Source organism: Thunnus albacares, chromosome 20 (genome assembly GCF_914725855.1).
Source record: "Thunnus albacares chromosome 20, fThuAlb1.1, whole genome shotgun sequence".
Lineage (NCBI taxonomy): Eukaryota > Metazoa > Chordata > Actinopteri > Scombriformes > Scombridae > Thunnus > Thunnus albacares.
Window position 1 is genome coordinate 6,804,957 of NC_058125.1, and position 21,776 is coordinate 6,826,732.

The 21,776-nt window shown below is 39.3% G+C and overlaps 1 protein-coding gene across 2 annotated transcripts in view; it reads right to left on the reverse strand.

Moving 5' to 3' along the window:
- LOC122971804 (arf-GAP with dual PH domain-containing protein 1) overlaps positions 1 to 21,776 on the reverse strand; it is a 33,854-nt gene that overhangs the window by 2,138 nt on the left and 9,940 nt on the right. For both annotated transcript variants that reach the window (XM_044338552.1, XM_044338551.1), the window contains 7 exons: positions 20,035 to 20,162; positions 13,834 to 13,925; positions 9,584 to 9,666; positions 4,562 to 4,674; positions 4,293 to 4,439; positions 862 to 945; positions 671 to 733 (listed from right to left, as the gene is read on the reverse strand). In XM_044338552.1, the coding sequence (XP_044194487.1) occupies positions 671 to 733; positions 862 to 945; positions 4,293 to 4,439; positions 4,562 to 4,674; positions 9,584 to 9,666; positions 13,834 to 13,925; positions 20,035 to 20,162 (710 nt within the window). The remainder of the gene's footprint in view (positions 1 to 670; positions 734 to 861; positions 946 to 4,292; positions 4,440 to 4,561; positions 4,675 to 9,583; positions 9,667 to 13,833; positions 13,926 to 20,034; positions 20,163 to 21,776) is intronic.

A 21,776-nucleotide genomic window follows, 5' to 3' on the forward strand; every position in this document is an offset into this window, starting at 1 on the left:
ATTGAACAGTTTTACATAACTGGGCTGACTTCTAATGAGAAAATCCACCCGCTGTGCAACCTCCAGACTTAATGTCTGTCAGCTTGTTTGAGCTAATTTAATTGATATTTTCAATTAAATTAGCTCAAACCACTTGACAGACCAGTTGTTTGGGAAAACACATCTCTAAAGCGCTAACCCAACTGACATTATGAGGGAATTAAAGTAGGCCCTGCTTTATTATCTGCTCTTGAGGCCCTGTTTTGTAGAGGGGCCAAAATCTAGTTTTAAGACCTTTATTAATTCAGTCTTGTGCTTACAGGGTGTATATTTCTAAATAAATTTGTGATTAATGAAACTGCAACACAGAAAACAAGGGACCAGGGAGTATTTCAGTATAGAAAGACTGCAAACATTGCAGAGAGAGTGAAAGAAATGCTTTTTGGTCAGAACTCAATTACTGAAAAGAATCAATCTGAGAAGGAAAAATCACTCTCTGATGAAACTGTACACAAGTCACTGATATACAGTATACAGTGTGTGTCAAGGGGCTGCTACACTTCACTACACTAGACCTCTGGTCAGATTTGGGCAGATGTAACTGTGAAATTGAGGGGTAAATTCATATTATTCCCCCTGATTTCACTTTAAAGTGTTGGTATGATCCAGTGAGTGTAACCACAGCACAAACCTTTGGACCCGTTTTCTCCATAAAGCCTTCCTTCATGAAGTTTCGGGTCAGTTTGGGCACCAGCTGCAGTAAAAAAAGACAAAAAGAACAAAATAAGAATGCACTAAATATTAAACAGACTTCTAGATTATTCTGCCTTTTTCAGTTGATACTGTAGCAGCGTGGCGTATGATTCGATCAGTCATCCTCACCTCCTCGTCACTTGCTCCAGGGAAAGCCACCTGTAGGTAGTGGAACCTGGCCGCTCTAATAGCATTGAACCAGTCGACCATCTCCTGTTAAAAACAAATAAACAGTGGCATCATGTCCAGCTTAATTTAGAAAGAAGACCTTGAGTTTTTACAGTGAAGGTGTCTTGCCTACACCGGAAGGTATAGTCAGGTGTGTGGATGCTGCAATGCTGTCAATAACTCCACCACAGAACAAGAGTGACTGTGACAGTGTGAACTCAATGACCTCTTTCTGTCACAGCCTTCAGGGACACTTCTTTACCAGCAGAGGGAGCAGTGCTTTCTAGATTTCAGGCTATCTCCTTACATTGTCCTGAACTGCTATTAATATCTGTCTCTTTCTTCTCTCTAATATTCTCATTTTTGATTAACTCTGTCTGCTTCTATTTTAGTCATAAATCCCAGAGATGTAACAGCAATGTAAAGCAATGATTTGTGTGCTCAGTACTATAAAATCCCTCAGCGCAAGACAAAGGGCACACACACACACACAAAGGTTAAAAAACAGAATAATGCATGAAGGGTGAGACTTCATTGTATGAGTCACATGGTTTCCTATAATTTCCTTGAAAGGAAATGGTTTGGAGATTTTCTAGGAAGGTTCCTGGGAAGAATTATGTAATTTGGCACTGCTAATTATAGGGACAATCATTAATTACAGATCATTTCCAGTGTAACCTAGAGAGTTTATAAAATCGGTGCACAGCAGTTGAGCTGAACATGCAGAAATATAAAGTATGTCTACAGGCAAGTATACATTTATTTTTCATTTTCCAAAAGAGTTCAAAGTGTAATATGCATTATGCTCAACATAAACTGTTCTTCATGTGTAGATCAAGATGGTCTGTTGATGTTTAGTGCAAAGCTAATTACAAACATATTGTCTGATGAAAAACAATCACATGAATCAGAATTTAACTATAAAAGTCTCTATGTGCGCAGTTACATTCAGGAACATCAGCATTAGCTATAGAAACAGGCAGGTTTAACAGTCTCCTTGAAGAGAAAAGATGTTGTTCTTTATGTGATTTAGGTGAGACTGAAGATCTCGTGTTTTATCGCTCATTATATAATAATTAAAGGACTGCACTTTGATGAGCTCATCTGCATGGATTGGTATGAAAAAACAAAAACAAACTTGAGTTGTGTTTTAGGTAGGGAACCTTTTTTGTGACAGATTCACAGAAGAAAAAGTTCTTTGTTTGCAATGTAATGTTATGTGTAAGAAGTTGTTGATGTTCGTGTCTGACAAATGTTTCACCTCTGCAATGGTGTTTTTGGATTTAAGTCACAATAAATACCATAACTAATTTATCATCTTATAAACTATACAATTCAACATGCAGTATTTTTCCACTCAGTAGGAGTTTAGCTGTTTAGTGTCTTCTTTAAACCTAAAATAAAAGGTTACTATACTGTCTCAGAACACTGTCCTCATTTTCCCAGTCATTAATACCAGATTACATAGTTCTTTCCCATTCCCCAGGAGATTATTTGGAAAATTCTGGGACCCATAAAATGAAGTGTTGCTGTGGCCTTATTAAATATTTTCCTAAAGGTTTGCTGTTGACCTCGCAAACCCATAAACAACTTTAAATGCTTGAACCACTGCTAAATGTAAGGCTAAAACAAAGAATAAGCTATGCGTTTTCACATTTTTTTGCAGTTCAGTCGACAAGCTCACGTGGATCAGATTCATCTAGCGCATCTGACCTCATCACTCCCAACAAGAAAGCTCAGTACAGTGTGGAGTGCGGGGGTGACGATAATAACTCCCCCCCCCCAAGTAGAGCATGGCAGCAGCGTCAGCGGCAGAAGCAGCAGCATAGACAGAACTGACTGACTGAACAAGCTAACAGGCTAAAACACGTCCTCTGGGACTGAATGGGATGAAAACAAAACCAACGTAATGAAACTTGTAGAAACAACCTATTTCACATCAGACACACAGTGCAGTTTGTACAGTTTGTAGTAGAAGAGTGACACATACTCTACTGAGACAATGACTATGAGGTTTAAGTGCTGACTTTTTACATACTCACCCATTTTTTTGAACAGTAAGACAGTTGCTACACTGAATCTGAGCTAAAAGCTAAAGCTAAAAGTCAGCACTTTACGCTCATACAGTAGTCATTGGGCCTCATGCAAGAACATTTTCGTATGCTTATCCTATAACTCTGTGAGGTTTTTTCTGTAAGGGTTGTTCAAAGTCAGATTCAACAAACTCTCTTAAATGCACAAATTGTCATAAATCGCTTGTTTCAGCCTGATTAATGTCACCTGTTCATGAGGTGGTGTGAGATCTGATCATTAGCATAATCAACGCCCCTAAAATTGCCATATAAGGTGACCTGTCCCATTTGTGGATGAGTTTTATACACATAAATCTACATATAAATATACACAAACAAAAGTAAAAACAAAAATATCATACTGGGGAGCTTCAGATCCTGCTTTCATAAATCAGGAGAGTCAGTAGAAGGGGAGCAGCAACATTTAAAAAATATTAATAGAGCTGCTAATGATGTGTCAGCAGAGCAGCACTGTGCTGTGACAGAAATAAAGAGGGAATGCTTTGACATGAAGTTAGATGCTTTGTAAAGCAAAGTGCTCTGTGACAGGAGGCGGTCAAGGGATGTGACAGTCACAGAGACATTAGACAAGAGAACAGGCTATTATAGTCTACAGTAGGTGAAGTGAGGAGCAACAGAAGATGAAACTGGACAGAGACCTGTAGGAAGATGCCGAGGCAGCTGTCAGAGTCAAAGAATTTCCCTAGAAACTACTGTATGTGTAAGTTGCTGTGCCAAAATATTCCAATAAAAATCATAAAATCGGCAGCCATGATGATGATAATATGCTTAAAAGAATATTAATTTTGCACTGTTTATTTTGGTTATATATTTTATTTTAGTATCTTTCAGTAAACTTCAAATTCATTCAGATCAAGACTTTCTAATTATGAAGTTATACTATAAAGTCAAACAAATGTTTCTCCCCTTGTGAAGAAAGTACGAGAAAAACTGATGAATGACACAAATTTTCACTCGTAGTGCTTCTTAAGAATGAATCAGTTTGTACAAGTGGTTCTTGCATGAGGTCCACTGTCTCAGATTCAAGAGAACACTAAATGTATCACTGTCCACATACTCTCTGACTTCACTATAGCTTCTGAATGAGCAGTTACAGAAAAAGTCGAAAGGAAATGAATTATTAAGGAACATTTTCAAGTCCAAGTGTGTTTAGTGAAGCGGACAGCATGCATATTATACTAGTAACCCTGTATTAGTGCCCTGTATGAATCTAAAACTTGACAAGAAGCCTGTAGGTTATGTGCACAGAAACCGAATTAACAAGTATGTATGTGTGCGAATAAGTGTGTGACAGTGTACCTTAGCATCACTGTGGTAGACAAAGATGTTTCTTGTGCTGTTGTCTTTCAGGTAGGTGATCTGCAGACCGCAGGGGTTGCCGATCTTAGCCGGTTGGAAGGTGGCATTGAGGGTTTCAATTTTCATCACAGCCTTGGGATCCCTGGCCTTGGTGGATGCACGCATGAACAACAATTAGGACATTGTCAAAGTCACATATTCCTGCCTTTTGCTAAGCCAAAATTTTCTCATGGCGCTCATGTAAACACCATCTATACGACCTTGCTTACATCCTGCTTGTTGAAGTACTTGAGGGCTCCCTCTCTCTCCGACAGAATGAACTTTCGGCTGAGAAACTGACCGTTGTCTCTTCCTCGTTTCCATAGAAACCCCTCTCGGTATCCTGGGAAGAAAAAGAGAGAAAAAAAAAAAGTGTGTGTGGTTGGAAGGCTGGTAACAAAAACCCATCTCAGAGGAGACGGGAGATAAAACAGAGGAGAAATTTATAACAGTAACGGTGAGATGTTGTAACACGGTTGGTGTAAGATGATACTTCAGTTAAGCTGAAATCAAAGATCGTTCGAAATCTCATTTATACGAGGAGGAAGGAAAAGGAGAGGAAACACAGCCCAATGACCAAGACACAAACACACAAGAGAGGGAGGAATTTAGAAAGAAACACAGCACACAGAGAGACTGTAGATTGTAACATCCTTTTCCATGTTAATGATGCTGTTCTATTATAGCCTGTAATGTCTTTCTCTTCTTCTGTCTATTTTGGCAAAAGGCTCAGCCTACACTGCCTCCCTTTCTCTCTTTTCTCCTCTATTTCTGTCATGCTGTGAAGTGTTTTCTCTCTAATCTGAATCTATTTCTGTGGTTTGAATGGGAGGAAGTTGTCTAAGCATTATCAGGTGGCGTTAAAGATGTAGCTAATTTACATCTTAGTCATTTGTTTGGTGATGTTATTCAGAGTGTTTTATAATGAGCATCGATACACTGAAAATGACCAGTAAAAGGTGTAAAAGGGTCTAATGTACCGTGAAGAAAGGAAAAAAAGGAGGTAATTAAGTTATAAAGGAAGATTTCTCTCATGTAGGTAGAGGAAGAAGATACAGTGTGGAGGGGAGGGGCTAAATTTAGTAAAAAGATCTTAGAGGGTTGGTTCACCAAAATAATTATAATAAAAAAAGATATTTTCTCTCTTACTTGCAGTGGTGTCTACCATGCAGATAGTTTTGGATTGATTTTCACAGGTTTTGAAATATCTATCTCTGAAATTTCTGCATCCACACCAATATGCTGGAAGTAGCCTAAATTGAATTTAGTTTCTTGTGCTCACAGCATTGAAAATTTCAATTCATTCAAAAACATCTCTAACAGCAACATCTCTTTCCAGGAGCAGTGTCACAGACACTCAGGATAACTCACAGACCTCACTGTCAACAGTCTTCTTATAGGACTATTCTTCTGTATAAGGTATTTCCAATGAAAACTGCGAAGTCTGTGAATGATCAAGAGTAACTGGGACACTGTCTCTGGAAAAAGATGCTATTGTTGAATTTTACAGATATAATTTTAAATGCTAGAGGAATCACCACAAATGAAATTGTATTCACCTCCATTGTATTAGGGTGGAGGCAGAAATCTCAAAACCTGAACAAATAAAAACCAAAACTACTGTATCTGCAAGGCTAATTACCACTAAACATAAGTTGGGAAATATCATCTTTTGTAATTTGGGTGAACCGACCCTTTAACTATAACTTAATTGGAACAATCTAATTTTTTTTGCCCACTTGGGAGAAGAGACACATTGACATTCATTTGGACGAATGTCACTCCAATATTCACTCTGCTTTTACATCTGTTTTGGTCTCCACTAACTCCAGCTGAGGGAAATATCTGGCTCTTTAGCTGCTAAATGCTCCACCAGCTACTCACTAACTGTATCTGTCTGTTGGTGCTGGGCAGATTGTGTACAGTGGGTTTATGACAGCTTTATCACTAAAAACAACTGCCTGATGCAGCTGGAAATGAGACTGATGAAAGCGGTGAGAGTGAACCAGAACAGTAAATTTGTGAGACATAAAAAAAATAAAAATCGATTGGCATAAAGATGCTACAAGATGTTAAAAGGCTCTGTATAGCTGAGGGGAACTGCAGTTAGTTATTCTCTGTGGATTTAATCACTACAAGCAACACCTTTCACATTAGACATAGTCATTTGACTCATTGTTATTATAAAATATTGATTAGTGCAGCTTCAAAGCCTCTGGAAATTTGGCTTGCAATAGTAAAAATGTATATATGCTATCAAATTTGAATGTCTCATTAAGCATCCACAAAAATCCGAATGAAAATAAACGTTGATTACTATTAGAAAACCTAGTTTAAACAGCTCAATTTGCTGTTTAAACCATTTCTCAAGACTGTGTAGGCACCCACACCAGCTAATGGGGGCTGGCTAACTACAGTAGCTAACGACTGGGTTTCCATGGCACAGAGCTGCTCTTCTAACTCACTGAGCCTCACTTCCGACAAATATACTACATTTATTACATGTACCATTATCACTAAAGAAGGCAGATTAATAGCAAAAGATAAGACACACCGAGCAAGAGAGAGCAGGAGAGTGAGAGGGAGAGAAGCCATTGCTAGCAGCTAAGCTAAAGTGACTAGCAGATCTGAAAAACGTGTAAACAACTGTGTGACATGCAAGAAAGTCACTAAAAGAAGAAGAGAGCTAAGAGTGCTTGAGCATAACTAGTGTGTGTTTAAATGTACAGTAGGTTATTAGCTGCGGTAATGAAGAATATAGCAAAATTAACTGGGTTAAGTTGCAGAAATGCTACCAAGAGACAGAAACTCCTGCAACCAGAAATGAGAAAATATGCTTACTGCAGCACGTCACGTCGTTTGATTGGTTCATGGAATTTATTGCAGAATTTTTGTACTAAATGTCTGAGCATAACCACACCCAATTCAAACCCAATATCAGGACAGTTTAAAAAATTTTTTCAATGACAATATTTCAAATTTGGATTGAACCTAATTTCTAATACTTTTTAGATACTTACTATTATGTACATAGACCCTAAACTACATACTTGGAAGACTACTGTAGGTTTGAGTTTCTAGTGGCTTTAAGTGAAATTCAGTTTGAACAGTCGTCACAATATGAGCTTGTACTAAAAAATCTGCTGAACAATCTGTGAGCCTTGTATCTTCTATTCCTTGTTCTTCACGTGCCGCATTTTCAAGTTCACTCAATTTTTCTACTCTACTGCTCTCTTTTCCGTTCTCCTCACTAGCTGCCATTGATTACCTCTCCTCTGTCTCCTCTTGTCCTCTGCACTCATTTCCCTCCATCTTTTTCTCTGTGTTTGTGTGTGTGTGTGTGTGTGTGTTCTCTGTCTTTGTTGCTGTGACTTTCTGACATGAAACATTCACCTACACTGGCATTACCTCATCGATCAATAGCCCTCCTTGTCCCCACCCTCGCCTCCTTCCCTGACACTCTTCTTCTTCCTCCTATCCTTTGCATAACGGATCAATGTTAACATTGGCCGCAGTGGAGACCAAGTTACTGCCAATAGTCGATCTCAGCCACCCACCAGCACGCACACACACACACACACACACACACACACACACACACACACACACACACTCAGATGTCATGCACCTTGAAATGAGTGATGGAGAAAGCATGAATGCACAAATAGAGATGACAGAATGACTCATATTAATCCACTCTGTTTTAGTGCGTGTGTGTGTGTGTGTGTGTGAACGTTTCTCCACTGTAACAATAAACGAATGAGGTCACTCCAAGCCTATGAGAGAGCTCCATCATCAACAAGACGTGAAATGTATACTAGTAGACACACACACAAATACCGTACAGTCACACTCCAAACACACACACACACGCTGTTTCAGTGGCGGCTCTGTTTTCTGGCAGTGACAATTACAGCGTCACCACTTGAATATAACAACAGCGCTTTAAACCTCAATATACGCAACGGCTTAGGAGAAGAAGGATGAAAATGAGAGTTTGAAAGTTGTCGATGGATGTCTCAGGGTAACTGGATTCCCGCTACTGGCATCCGCCGGGAAACGTGTGTCCAAAGAGTTTTCAAGGTTCTGCTTATCGAAGGGTAAACAATGCAGGCGTGACACGACAACAGAGCAGCCGCCACTGCCTTTTTCACAAATGGAAAAACTGTCTTTGAGTTGATGCACGCATGTATCTCTTTGTATGTATTTCTATTCATTATCTTTTTGCTATGTGTACAAGGTCATAAAACCAATGACAGAGAGCTTGTCCTTGAGTCTAGTGAGTAATGGATATGTAGTTTTGCTTTATTTTTGTTCTGAAAAATGAATATATACGCATGAGATATTGCACTGTCTTTACAGGCTTATCTCACAGTTCAAATGGAATGAAAGTTCTTTTTAGCTTAAAAAGCTGAGAAATATCCTGTGAAATAGTTGCGCCTCTAACATTTCACTAGACCCTGGTTCCTAACATTACCAGTGTTTTTTTGTGTGTTCAATCATTCTTTTCAGTTCAGTTAATCTGTTCATTTATCAGTGGTGTTACACAAATAACAGCTGGATAATATGTCTCTCACAAGGTTGTGTCATTTAATTACATTTTTGCCTCTGTTTCATCAATATTTCTGTTAATAAACGCCACCATCTTTGCACATAGAGCAATTCTCTTGCTTACAAACCTTCAACATCCTGTTTAAAGTTCTCCAGTGCCAAACATCTTCTTCTCTTTATATGAGGTGGCGGCACCACTGTCCGGATATCCAAACAATAGTGACGGTTGCAGTTTTACAATAATAAAGTTAGATGAGGAAAACAAATGAAAAGTACAAAAATATTTTGTAGACATTTAGCTGGTCTTTGGGGGCAGGTCCATGTTAAGTCACAAAAAGAGTCTTTTACATTTCTAAATGCTATGCATTCAAATTTGATATAAACATTCTTTTTAAGCTGTTTTAATAGGTTTTATTCTGTTTGTTGCAGCTGAGACGAAGTCCTTTAAAATGCACAGACTCCCGTTAAATATTCAAGCTGTGTGGTCATACAAGGCATGCTTGATCTAACAGCAGTCATGTTCAATTCAAGTCTAAAGTCTACATCTGCTTGATGTTGGGACATCAGCTAATTTCACAGACTCCGATCAGAGGAAGGACTAATGAGGCAAATCAGCTTTGTCAGTGTCAGTGTGGAGGAATAAATGTAATGAAGGTTTTTAATATAATAACACAAACATATCTTTGTCAGTATGCACGTACCTGCAGAGTAAGGTTCCTGTTTCTCTATAAATTCAAATTCATTCCTCTCGTACTTGGCTCTGATCCACTGCTCTCTCAGCAGCCTGGAAACACGATGGAAAACACACACTGTTAGCTTTCATGTCAATGATACATTCAACAACCGACCCGGTCTGCACACACAGTCTGATACTTCCGTGTTATTTTTTTACGACACAAAAAAATGATAACATGGAAACATCTGTAGTTAAGCCTTCAGTAGTCTGTGTCATGTTGTAGCCCCATACAGCGATGAATAAGAGTGCTAGTAATATTAGAGATGGTAACATTAATATCTCTTCTTTGACCATACATGATGGAAAATACAACATTTTTGTGAATTACTGAAGAAAAAATATTAGGGGGGAAGAATTGATGTTAGCTTCCTTATTTTTGTTGTCATCAGTCCAACATGGTGATGTGTATCTTGCTGTGGGTGCTTTATCTCCATTTATAGCTTTTGTAGAGATAAAAACATACCCGTATATGGATATATAGCTTCTGAAAGTTGACTGATGATGACTATCAGCAAGTGTGAGCTGCTGTTAGTCTACATTTACATGACACAATTTATTGCAAAAAATTAAGCAATTATAAATACTAGGTATACATTTTATAATTTATTGGTCTGTTTATTTGCTTACTTGTCTATTCAAGTGAATAGGTTTCATATTTGGGGAATATATTTTACTTTCTTGCTGAGAGTTTGATGAGAAGATATGACTGTCGTTTGAGAGTGGTATCAATCTCATTTAACTCTAACTATTTCCCTAAATGTAGAACTATTGCTTTAAATCTTCACTTGCCTAACCCCAGTTAAACTGTACTGGAGCTTGTTTTCTACAACACTCATAGACGTGTATAACATCAACAGCGTAAAGTGTTCAAACCTCAGCCTTCGCTTTCAATATTTCAGACCAAAGCTGCAAAAAAAAGACGCAATCTTGATTTTAGACCTTCTTCTTCTTCAGCGTGAGAAGCAAATGGCAACAGTCAGCACATCACCATGCCAACAATCTCTCTCATCCGGTGTCTTTCTGTATCTCTCTCAACCTTTCATTCTCCCCTTCAGGCTCCTGCTTTCATCCTCTCTTTCTCTCCACATTTCTCCTCTTCTTTCTTGTGTAGAAATAAAACAACTGTTCTATCTGCATCAGGTGAAAAACGTCTTACTCTTAGTAGGGATTGCTTTGAATGACACCCTCCAGTGACATTTGATCTTAAACACTAAACCCACCCAGGGGAGTGGAGTGAGCGAACACAGACACATACCGTGGCACAGACACTGAGAAAGACACTTCTCTTTTCATCTGAGATCATTGCCTTTCTCTCACTCTACCTCTCTCACATGTTTCTTCTCTTTCGGTCTATTTTAATCAAATTCTGTTGGAGGGAGACGGACACAGAGGAAGAGGCGGATGGACTTGAAAGAATACCCAAGAGAAGCAAAAGTGTCACTACCTTACTTGAACTAGGAAAAGAAAGACAAATTTAAGACTCTTTGGGGGGCAGATGTATATTTAAAATATATGTTCTTATATGTACATGGAAAACTTGATTAGTGTCAAAAATCTTCAGCCTAATTAATTCTACAGTGATACAAAGTTCTGAAATAATAAAGCAAGGGGACATGTGATAGAGTTTTTATAAACAAAAAGAGGAAGAGGAAGTGATATTTAGATGATATACATTACACAGTTAGAGGTGTGAAATGGTATATATCATGTTTAAAGTACTATTGTTGCCGTGCACAGCATCCTGTTTTTATCATTTTAACACTCATCAGCATGCAGTGTAACTGCCTCTGCATTCAGCATTTTCTTATCACATTCATTTGTAGGCAGTGTGGGCAGCAGACTGTGGAGCTCAGCAACAGCAAACATCACATTAAGAAATAAGACTTTAAAGCTGGACCAATCAATATTTTTATATTAACAATGGATCAAATTACTATGTGTAATGTGAAAGGGGTCACTTGTAAGACAAAACAAGAATACTAAAGTTCTTCACAATGTAAAATGTAGTAGAAAGTCAAGAGGTTGTGATATGTTGCATAGCACGCTAGTGAAGCTCTGTAATTAGAACTGCATGCACAGAACTACTCTCCAGAGACTGAAAGCGTGATCACTGTTATTAGGGCCTGAACACCAAGCGGTGCGAAGGCCCTATTGGATCTGAGGGAATTATTTTTCTTCTCTAATATTATTCTTCCAAAACAAACGCATTTTTGAGGGCCTAAACATGCACGAAAAGTTGTTAAACTTTGCACATACATCAGAAGTGGTGAAAAATGTAATATTTTATGGGTCTTGCAAAAAGGCGGGGCAAAATGGATCGACAGCGCCCCCTAGAAAATTAAGAAAATTGAGCCCCTCGACACGGATTGTCGTAGAAGAACGAAATTCGGTATGCATATGTATCATGACCAGACGCACCAAAAAGTCTCTTGGAGACATACCCTAAGTCCAACAGGAGGTCAGCCATTTTGGATCAAATCTGCGATTTTGACACCGATTTTGCCATTTCCAAGCCGCATACTTTAACGAACTCCTCCTAGAGATTTGATCTCAGCAACATCAAATTCAGTCAGTATCATCTACAGACCTTGGAGATTCAAAGTTATCAAAATTATGAGTTTTCGACATTGCCAAGGGGGTGTGACCAGGCAGTGAATTTCGATCCTTCACCATGAAAATTGAAACGGCCATAATTCCGGCATACATGATCCTAAGAGACCCAAACCTTTTGTGCTTGAAAAGAGTCCTGAACACATCCATGTGTCAATACTGGATCTGAGTCATAGCGCCACACACCTGGCAACAGGAAGTAACATGTTTTACGCTTTGATGCCCTGTGGGTAGCACGGTGATTGGATCCACCTTTAATATACTCAGAATAGCCTCAAGACCTTGGAGATTATGTGTTGTGAGGTTGGTGGCTTTTTGTTGAAAGGTGTTACCATGGTGACGCGGCAAATTTCAATGTTTTGCCATGACATTTCAAAGCCTTATAACTTGACTCCACATGATCTGATCTTTTCCAAATTTCATATGCTTGTTAAGAGTCCCGGTCTGAACACATATAAAGGCCCATATTTAGTGACAGTCATAGCGCCACCTACTGGCAACAGAAAGTTTGAAGCGCCACTCTTTTGCTAACTACTCCTAGCAGGTTAGTCAGAAACACATCAAATTTGGTCAGCCAAGGTGTAAAACCTTGATGATGATAACTCATGAAGCTTTTGAGTTTTCACCAAAAGCCGTCGCCATGGCAACACATTGTTCGCCACAAAATACGAAGCTGTTTTTAAGGGCCAAGACATACTTGAAAACTCACAAAACTATGCACACACGGCAGTTCTTTAAGTCTGTAATTTCATATCAGTGGCTGGCATAAGTGTAGCAGAATGGCTCTACAGCGCCCCCTACAACATTTCAACGAAGCAGGCCCCGCCCCATGTAAAACCTACATGTATGAAAATCGGTACACACATGTATCATGCCAGGGCGCACAAAAAAATCTCTTGGACCCATAGCTGAAACCCAACAGGAAGTCAGCTATTTTGAATTTAGTGGTCAATTTTGGCGATTTTGCATGTCTTATATTTTAACTAACTTTTAACTTTAGTTATGGTTGAAGCGTGTGGCCGTGGTGTGGTGTCGAGTTTTGATGTTTCGCCATAACAGAGGTCCCGGCCTGAACATGTTTACATGACAATATTCAGTCATTGATGCAAACTGGCTCCATAGCGCCCCCTACGACATTTCAACGCAGCAGCCCCAGCAGCAGGTAAAATAGTGGACAAAGTGATGTTTATCTCCTTCTTGCACTGTCTGAACACAGCCCGGGTCTGAACACATCTACATGCTCGTGATAGAAGCCGTTCGACTGCGCCATGCCCTGACGTGTGCAAGGGTGCAAGGGCCCGATCATTGCTGCTTGCAGCTTCAATTGGACTTTGGAGCCGTTTCTAAACAAAGTAACCTGACTGTAATCTTCGTGGTGAAGGAGCATGTCACCCAGTGCAACGGTGTGGCTCAATGATGTGTTTTTAATAGTTTTCTTTCAACCTTTGCATCGTACACACAGGTAAAAAAAAATCTTTTCAGACAACAGACGCACTTTTCCTGTATGAAAATCATGCAGGATACGTGTACTACGTCATACATATCCTGCACTTCCAGTATAAATCTACTGAAAGTCACAACTAAAAGAAAGGCCCAAGTACTTACTTGCAGTCAGTGTGTGTTGGTCTGTAGTAGAAAGCAGGAACCTTCTGTTCATATTTGGCCTTGGCAGCATTGTTTCCCATAGCAGCCATCAACTGAGAGGAAGACATGACAACACAACGCGGCTGTTTAAATATCACTTCTGCTGGATACAGTTTCCACATTGCTTAATCTCAGATAAATCTTATCTACACTAACAGCATACAGTGCCAGTCAAAAGTTTGGACACACCTTTCCATTCCCTTGAATGAAAAAGCGAGTCCAAACTTTTGACTGGTGTTGTATTTAAGCAATTGTTAACCAGCCACTGCTTGGAGGTGCTTTTATTGAGATGAATAAAAGTAAGATTTGGGGACATACCAGTGATTATAAATGATAAGGATAATGATTAATGATAACATGATAACACTTCATGTTTCTGCTTGGATTGTTTTTAACTTAGATTTAAAATAAAATCAGATAAAATGAGAACAGTGAAATCTTTGCTCCTTGAGGATAAAGTTATGAAACAGAAAGCGAAGAGCAAAACCTTTTTACAGCAGATCAACAAAACAGCAACCATGACATTTCAAGAAAGTAAGACCTAGAGGGAGGCGACAAAACAACAGGAAGAAGAAAATACTAAAGCACAAAAACACTGAGGTAAGATAAGCTGTTCAGTTGAGACTAAGGTCCCTGCTTTGCTATGGCATTAATTGTGGAAACGGCCACACTGCACTGGGACGTGTCTGTTTCCTGCCCTCTTTCCCTCCATCGTGCATTTCATCCAAGGATAATCCCTGAGCCCAATCCAACTGGCTGAATCCCTCAACACGCCTCTCTGTTCCTCTGAGGGGCTCTGGCAAGGATGCTGCACCCTGCCGTTCTATTGTGAAGGTCAAATAGCAAGCAAAACATTCAACAAAAACATGCATCTCTAAAGAAAGTCACAGAAATGAGCATGTGACACATCTGCTGCAAAAAGGTGATGTATTTGACACCTCAGATATAACATTTACAACAAGATATTAATATTATCAAAGCCATAGATCAGGGACTGTTTTGGCACCTTTCAGCATAACCACTAGGATGCACTTTATTAGACCCCTTTATGCAAATTAACTCACTACTTCACACCGTGAGTCGCAAGCATCTGCAAGACCAAATATGCATGATAATGTGAGTTAAACAACCAGTGTGTAAGATTTAGGGGGATCTACTGGCAGAAATGGAATATAACATTCATAAATATGTTTTAATTAGTGTATCATAACCTGAAAATAAGAATCATTATGTTTCCGTTACCTGAGAATGAGCCCTTTATATCTACATAGGGAGCGGGTCCTCTTCCATGGAGCCCACCATGTTGCACTGCCATCTTTCTACAGTAGTCCAGAACAGACAAACTATACACTGACTCTAGCCTTTCGCATTTTTCGCACGTTTCTCGACCACCGTAGGTTCTCCCACACGCTTGAAAGGGGAGGGGTATTCTCTTGGTTGCAATCTGCAACCTCACCACTAGATGCCACTAAGTCCTACACACTGGTCCTTTAAGTGGCAAAAACAGTTAAGACCACATTAATCAGATTTGTCCTTGAGTTGGGGTCTCATTAATCAAAATATGCATAGAAGTTCTATATGTGTGCATATAAAATGCCCGTGCAAACAAGAAAATACATGTGTACTCTGCTTGTGCATGTACAGGCTTTACATACAGAATGCCACTCATGGTCAACCACACCTCTGTGAAAGAGACTTAACGTAAAGTTACCTGTTGCAGACAAAAGTAACAACAGAGAAAGATAAACCTGAAAAATATTACAAACAATGAGGTTTAAGATACTGTAGCTTCCTGAGAGCTTCCCTGCATGCAACAGGGCAACTGACAGATGGGCATTCTCTCATTTTATGTACATCCCACAGATTGCTACTGGCACACGTCATTTGTTGAAATAGAATTAGTCATTATGAGAAAATGTGGTCAAAATCTCTCCACAACATGGTTACAGTTGAAATAGTGTCATGCACTTTGTTACACTGTAAACATAATTTATAAAGTGAAATGTTCTCGATTAACATCTAAGTAAATCAATTAAATTGAATGGTACAGAGACGTAACAGTAGTTTATTAGCCTAACGCAGAATGATTACAACTCAATGTCATTGCTCTAAATGTACACACACTCAGAAGCACAACAGGAAATTCATGAATCAGATTCTGATTCAAAGGTTTTATAGGTCATACTTGGTCCAGCAACCCACATCCATACAGTACGCTCTCAAATCTGCAGATATGGCTTTTATCAGTTTCCAATTCCAGGCTCAAAACTCTGTAATGACTTTCCTCTAGATGCAAAAGTTTTCTAAGTATGTGACATCTTACTGCTATCCTTGATTGATTTTGTTGTTGCACTTCAGCAGCTCTCTGATATTGGTTTCTCAAGAATTTTCATATAGCATTTTATATTGTTTTCCCTCCCCATACTGCTCTTTTCCATTCTTCTCCTTCACCTCATATTAAAGGTATTATTATCCTTTATTGTCTTTTGTTTTAAGAAAAGTTAATTTTACGATGGTTCAAAGGACTTGACAGTAACTTGTTGGCAAAATATATGGTATTAGCTTGGATCAGTTCATAAAGTGAATACTGTTGTGGCTGTTTGATCACTGACGTTTTATTGGAATGGGACTACAACAGCTCCAGACGTCTCAACAATAAACCCTCAAAATCATCCCCAAACTCTCCCTTTACAGCAATTACAGAAGGGCAGATTGAACACAAACAGACAACATAAAACCCTGGCATCTCTTTTTCCTGCACTGCAATCATATCCAGTCATCCAGTCATCTAATACTCTTGCTTCTGTTCGGGTTTTATCTCCAAATACCCCAAACTCCACTGTATTATTTTTGCCTCATACCGCCTCCACTTTCTCCTCTTAACTCAAATCCCCATTAAATCCTAATTATTGTCCTCCCACATCTCCACCTCCTGTTTTTCCTCATGACTCACATCAGCATTACCTCCCCCAAAGTCTTTTTTATCACAGAGTGGTGGTTTAACTAGTATTCCAGAGACAACTTCACTCTTTCCCAGCAGAGCCAAAGATTTTAACCAGTCTTAAAAATATCAAAATATGCATTTCTTTTTACAGTTTTTTTTTTAAAATATTTCTTGCTTTCTTAAAGGGTTTGCATGGCACATAACAGCTAAAGCTTCTTTTTACACACAGGAGAAAAATCACACTAATGGAATAACACTTTATTGATCCCAATATGGAAATTCTCTCCCTCCACAGGGAGGTCAGAGGTCAGAAGTCAATATTCTTTGGGCTGGATGTCTTAAGACGATGTGCAAGTCTGGTATCAGGCCAATCACAGCATTTTTAAGTGAACAACATTGGCTTGATTGATACTGACTATATTATATGATCCTTTGTTTATTGCAGCCTATTATTCAGTGCTGCTTTATTTTCTGTCATATTGTTTAGAAAAATCACTGGGTTGTTTCCATGAGAACAACAAAGATAATGCTACAGATATTAGACTATGTGGTTACCATGGGCTCCACACTTAATATTTTTTGTCTGTATTGTATTCATATTCATGTCATTTAGATACTTAGCATGCATGCTTATGTTGCACATACTGGGATTTGCACACAATTCATGCTTCACATAAAGAATTTGGCAACCAGTTTATGTCATTGTATTGGGCTTCATGCAAGAACAAGTCATACAAATGGTTTTGGAGTTCAAATGTCACTGAAAACAGCTTCAAATAACCAAAATAAATAACAAAAACTAACATAATGTAAAATTAATTATTGTTTACCATGTTTTATCTTCCTTTTATCAAATAGTAGTAGTTGTTAACACTCACAAGCTTTATGCAGGTGTCCAGTTCCATCTGACAGTGTAACATCACTGACTGTATATTATCTTGTCCATCTCGATGACTCAGCTTCCTCTTGAGCACCTCGCATCACAAACTGCTTTGCTTTAGCAAGACATTATTTGGTATCCATGTCCACTTCATGTCAAACCATTGTTTGTCACACAGACTTACTCACCTCAAGGGAAGTTTTACAAATATAAAACCTCCATGGATCAAAAATTCATAATAGAAAGAGTCATAATTGACCTTGTTTGCAGTTCGAGGTGTCCTGTCAACAGTTTTACAGACGTCTCTTTTACAATGGTGGTCTATGGGGAAAATGCTTTTTTGGCTGCAGGGGGATTTTTTGCTGCAATACCACGAGTGACCACTGGGAAAAATTGGCTGTGAGGCTGAGCAGTTGAGCCCTATCCAGCTCTTACAATACATCCATGCTCCAGCCACTGTTACTTCCTGTTTAACAGTTCTTTCTCAAACAGAGAATGGGAGTGTGGTTAATAGTCAGACATAATCCATTACCATGGCAACCAGAACTCCATTCTACCACACCAGCGATGTGTCGCAATGGTAGTGATATTGTAGCCCAACCTGTCCACTTACTACAGCGTTAGCTATATAGACTAGGTTACATGTCATTAACAGGGATATGTGAAATCCACAGATGAAATCAGATGATGGCTTCTTTATTGATGGATCATCTATCCTAAGCAATGACATCTTGCTTTATTTTATATTAAATGTCCTTAAATTTTCCTCCTCAGTAGCCAGTCCCGTTTCTACGAGGATTCAAAAGCATGCATCGCATTCTCAGTTTAATATTTTGCACTCAGTTGAAATTTAAATAATAAATGCAAAGCGCAGAGGCACACCGACTGGACATCTCCATGTGCACCTGCTATTTTGGTTCATGTATGTGCAGCAGCAGGTTGAGTTGAAGGTGAAAACAGATCAGCGGGTGTGGTTATTACTAAATTCCCTCTCAGCCAGTCATATCTCTAGTCTCGTAGCTCTGAAACACAGTTAAACGTGATAACGACAGCTCAGCAAACAGAAAGCTTTTCTTCAGGAAATGTCTGGATGGTTCAAAGCATCACAACATGAACACACATCACCACAAATCTGCAGCCAAAGACAGATGGAGTAGTAGTTTTCATCAGTTACTTACTATAAAAATGATAGAAATAAAACATAATGAAATTGATTTGGTAAAGCTGTTTATATCATATCGGACCAACGCTATTTCAGCAATAATTCTAATGTATCTGACCTTGTACACGGTCACATAGTTTAGTGATTGATGTTACACAACAGTCTTTGCATCGCATTGTGTCTCACGAATAAAACATGAGACGCTACTTTTGCTAAAAAGAAAGTTGGAAGAGAGGCTGTGATGATCCCTGCTAACCCGACGTCTCCTTCATAAAAAAGCAGACTATCGAGTCATAACTGACCCATCTGATGTGTGTAGAGGTGTGTGTGGTTATACTGTAGCAGCGGTGACATCAGGTGATTTAATGAAGGTAAACACAGTGAACGGTCGTGCGTAACGGCACTGCACTCTAGCGCAGCACTTCTCAGAGGCTGCAGATTTATCAACGTATCAGTCCTGCTGCCTTCATATGCTGCAGTCATTTAATGAACTGACAGGAGAAGCTTTTCATACAGTGTAAAGCAGCTGTGGACAGCAGATACTGTAAGAATCACCCACATTCATGTATAGATCACTGCAGACTGATTTACTGACTTTCCTGCTTTAACAATATTAAACATAATTTTCTGTGCCAAGTTTGATTGGAGAGTGTTTAATTGATATAAATTACTTATATTTCAAGTATTAATCCTGTTGCAGCACGTCTGCAGCAAGTATTTAGTTTGAAACGCAGGTGCTTGATACCGTATCAGTAGCCTATGCGACACTCACAAAAACACGGATTTTATGAGGATGACGTATGACTGCAGTGTCTACTATAGTCATACATCATTGCTCCACTTCAGCAACAGCCATTTTTGAACTGTGAGTGCAAAACTAAGTTGTTTGTCAAAAAATGTTTGGCTAACAGTGTGGCTATTCAACATTGTGAGCAAATGACTCAGAAAAATGTGAAATATCTTAAAAATGCCAAAAGCACACTGGCGGGGGGGCTTGAAACAGTATGGTGTTGAATATGCTAATGATCAAATCTCAGGAGCATGCACCTGCTTGTGAACAGGTGGCATTCATCAGGTTGAAATGAGTGATTTGTGTAGTTAAGGGAGTTTACTGAGATAAGGGAGTGTACATATTTTCTGTAGATACTGTATATATATGGAAGTGGAGCACCGTACCTCCACTTCACTGGCATCCCACGTGTCCTGAACCGACTTGACCCGGCTGATGTGGGGGATGCTCCGGTGTAGGAGCGAGCAGGCCTGGCAAACAAACACGCCCAAAGTCAGCGATGCCCAGTCCGGCTCTGCAAGAGAGAGGAAGGAGGGGAATGAGAGAGAGAGACAGATGGTGTAGAGGAAAAAAGCATAGAGATGGAAGGAGGGGAAGTAAGTTTGGGGATAAAGAGAGAAAACAGTGAAGGGAGAATATGAAATGGGTAGGATCATAGAGAGAGCGGTGGTAGAGATGAAGGAGGAGAGGTGAAAAAATCTTGTCATAATCTTGCGCTGTAACAAAGAGAACACCAGCTCAAGGTTCAGGCTATAAATACTGAAAGTGCTGATGCTGGCGCTGTTAGGGGGTAATAGGAGCAAAGTAAATGAAGCAAATATTACAAGGGACTCTGGTCGAGTGTGTGCCTGCTCATAAAGGACAGCAGGGCAGCAAAATATGATTTGGGGGAAATCCTGTTTCGTTTATTGACAGGAAACAGACCGCATGAGATCTGATCAGAATTCAGCCGAGGTAGTTATCAGGTTAGTTACATCACTGGACTCCTAAACAGATAGCATCATCACACACGCAAAAAGATAGAGTTAAATATGCATGCTGAAGCTCATACTTGTATGCACATGCAATATTTTATACTTTTATACATCCTGGCATGCACGCATAAGCACACCTGTGCATCGCCTCGATACAGACCATATGCTGGTTATTGCCAACATGAGCATGTGATTGAACACACGCAGCTCTACAAAACTAACAGCCTCATCAGCATTCAGAGAAAATATGCACCAAAAAAAAAAAAAAAGGTTTCTTAATGCAACGTGACACAGCAGCAGCATCCATGGGTGTTCAGCAGAGGTACACTGGAGTCACTGTGTTACACATTGACTGTCCATGCAAATTAAGTTGTCAAAGTCAGACACACAGTGTGTGTGTGACAGAGAGAGAAAGACAGAGTGTAGTGTGAAGGTGAGTGCTAGGAAAAATGAGAGAGAGTCACGTGCAAATGCAGATCGGAGTTTTGCAGTGAAGCCAGAAAAATCTGATCTGATCTGGTCAAAATTAAAGGAATAGTTTGTCATTGTGAGAAATATACTTTTTATTATATTGTTGTTGTTTTGAGTTAGATGAGAAGATTGATAGCACTCTTATATCTGTCTTTTAAATATGTAGCTGGAGCCAGTAAGTGACTTAGTTTAGCTTTGCATAAAGACTGTAAACAGGGAAACAGCAAGTCTGGCTCTGTCCAAATGTGACATCCACCTACCAGCACCTTTAAAGCTCACTAACTGACACGTCATATAAAACCAACACTTTTGTTTAATCTGAATAAAAACTGAAGTAAAATTACATGTTATGGTTTTACTGACGGTTACGCACGGACTATTTCAGTGACCTCCTAGTGTCTCCGCTGGTTACGTGGCAACCTCACATTGATGACAAGAAGTTACTACTCACAGTAACAGTAAAAAATGGCCATCACAATTTCCAAGAGTCCAAGGCGATGTCTGGGAACAGCTTATTTTGTCCGACCGACAGTCCAAAACCAACACATTACAATGATATAAACCAGAGACAGGCAGCAAATCCTCACATTTGAGAAGTTGGAACTAGGAGAAGTTTGGCGTTTGGTGTTCCTAATATTTTGTCCACTCCATTAACATACATGAGGATTAGGAACATTACAACA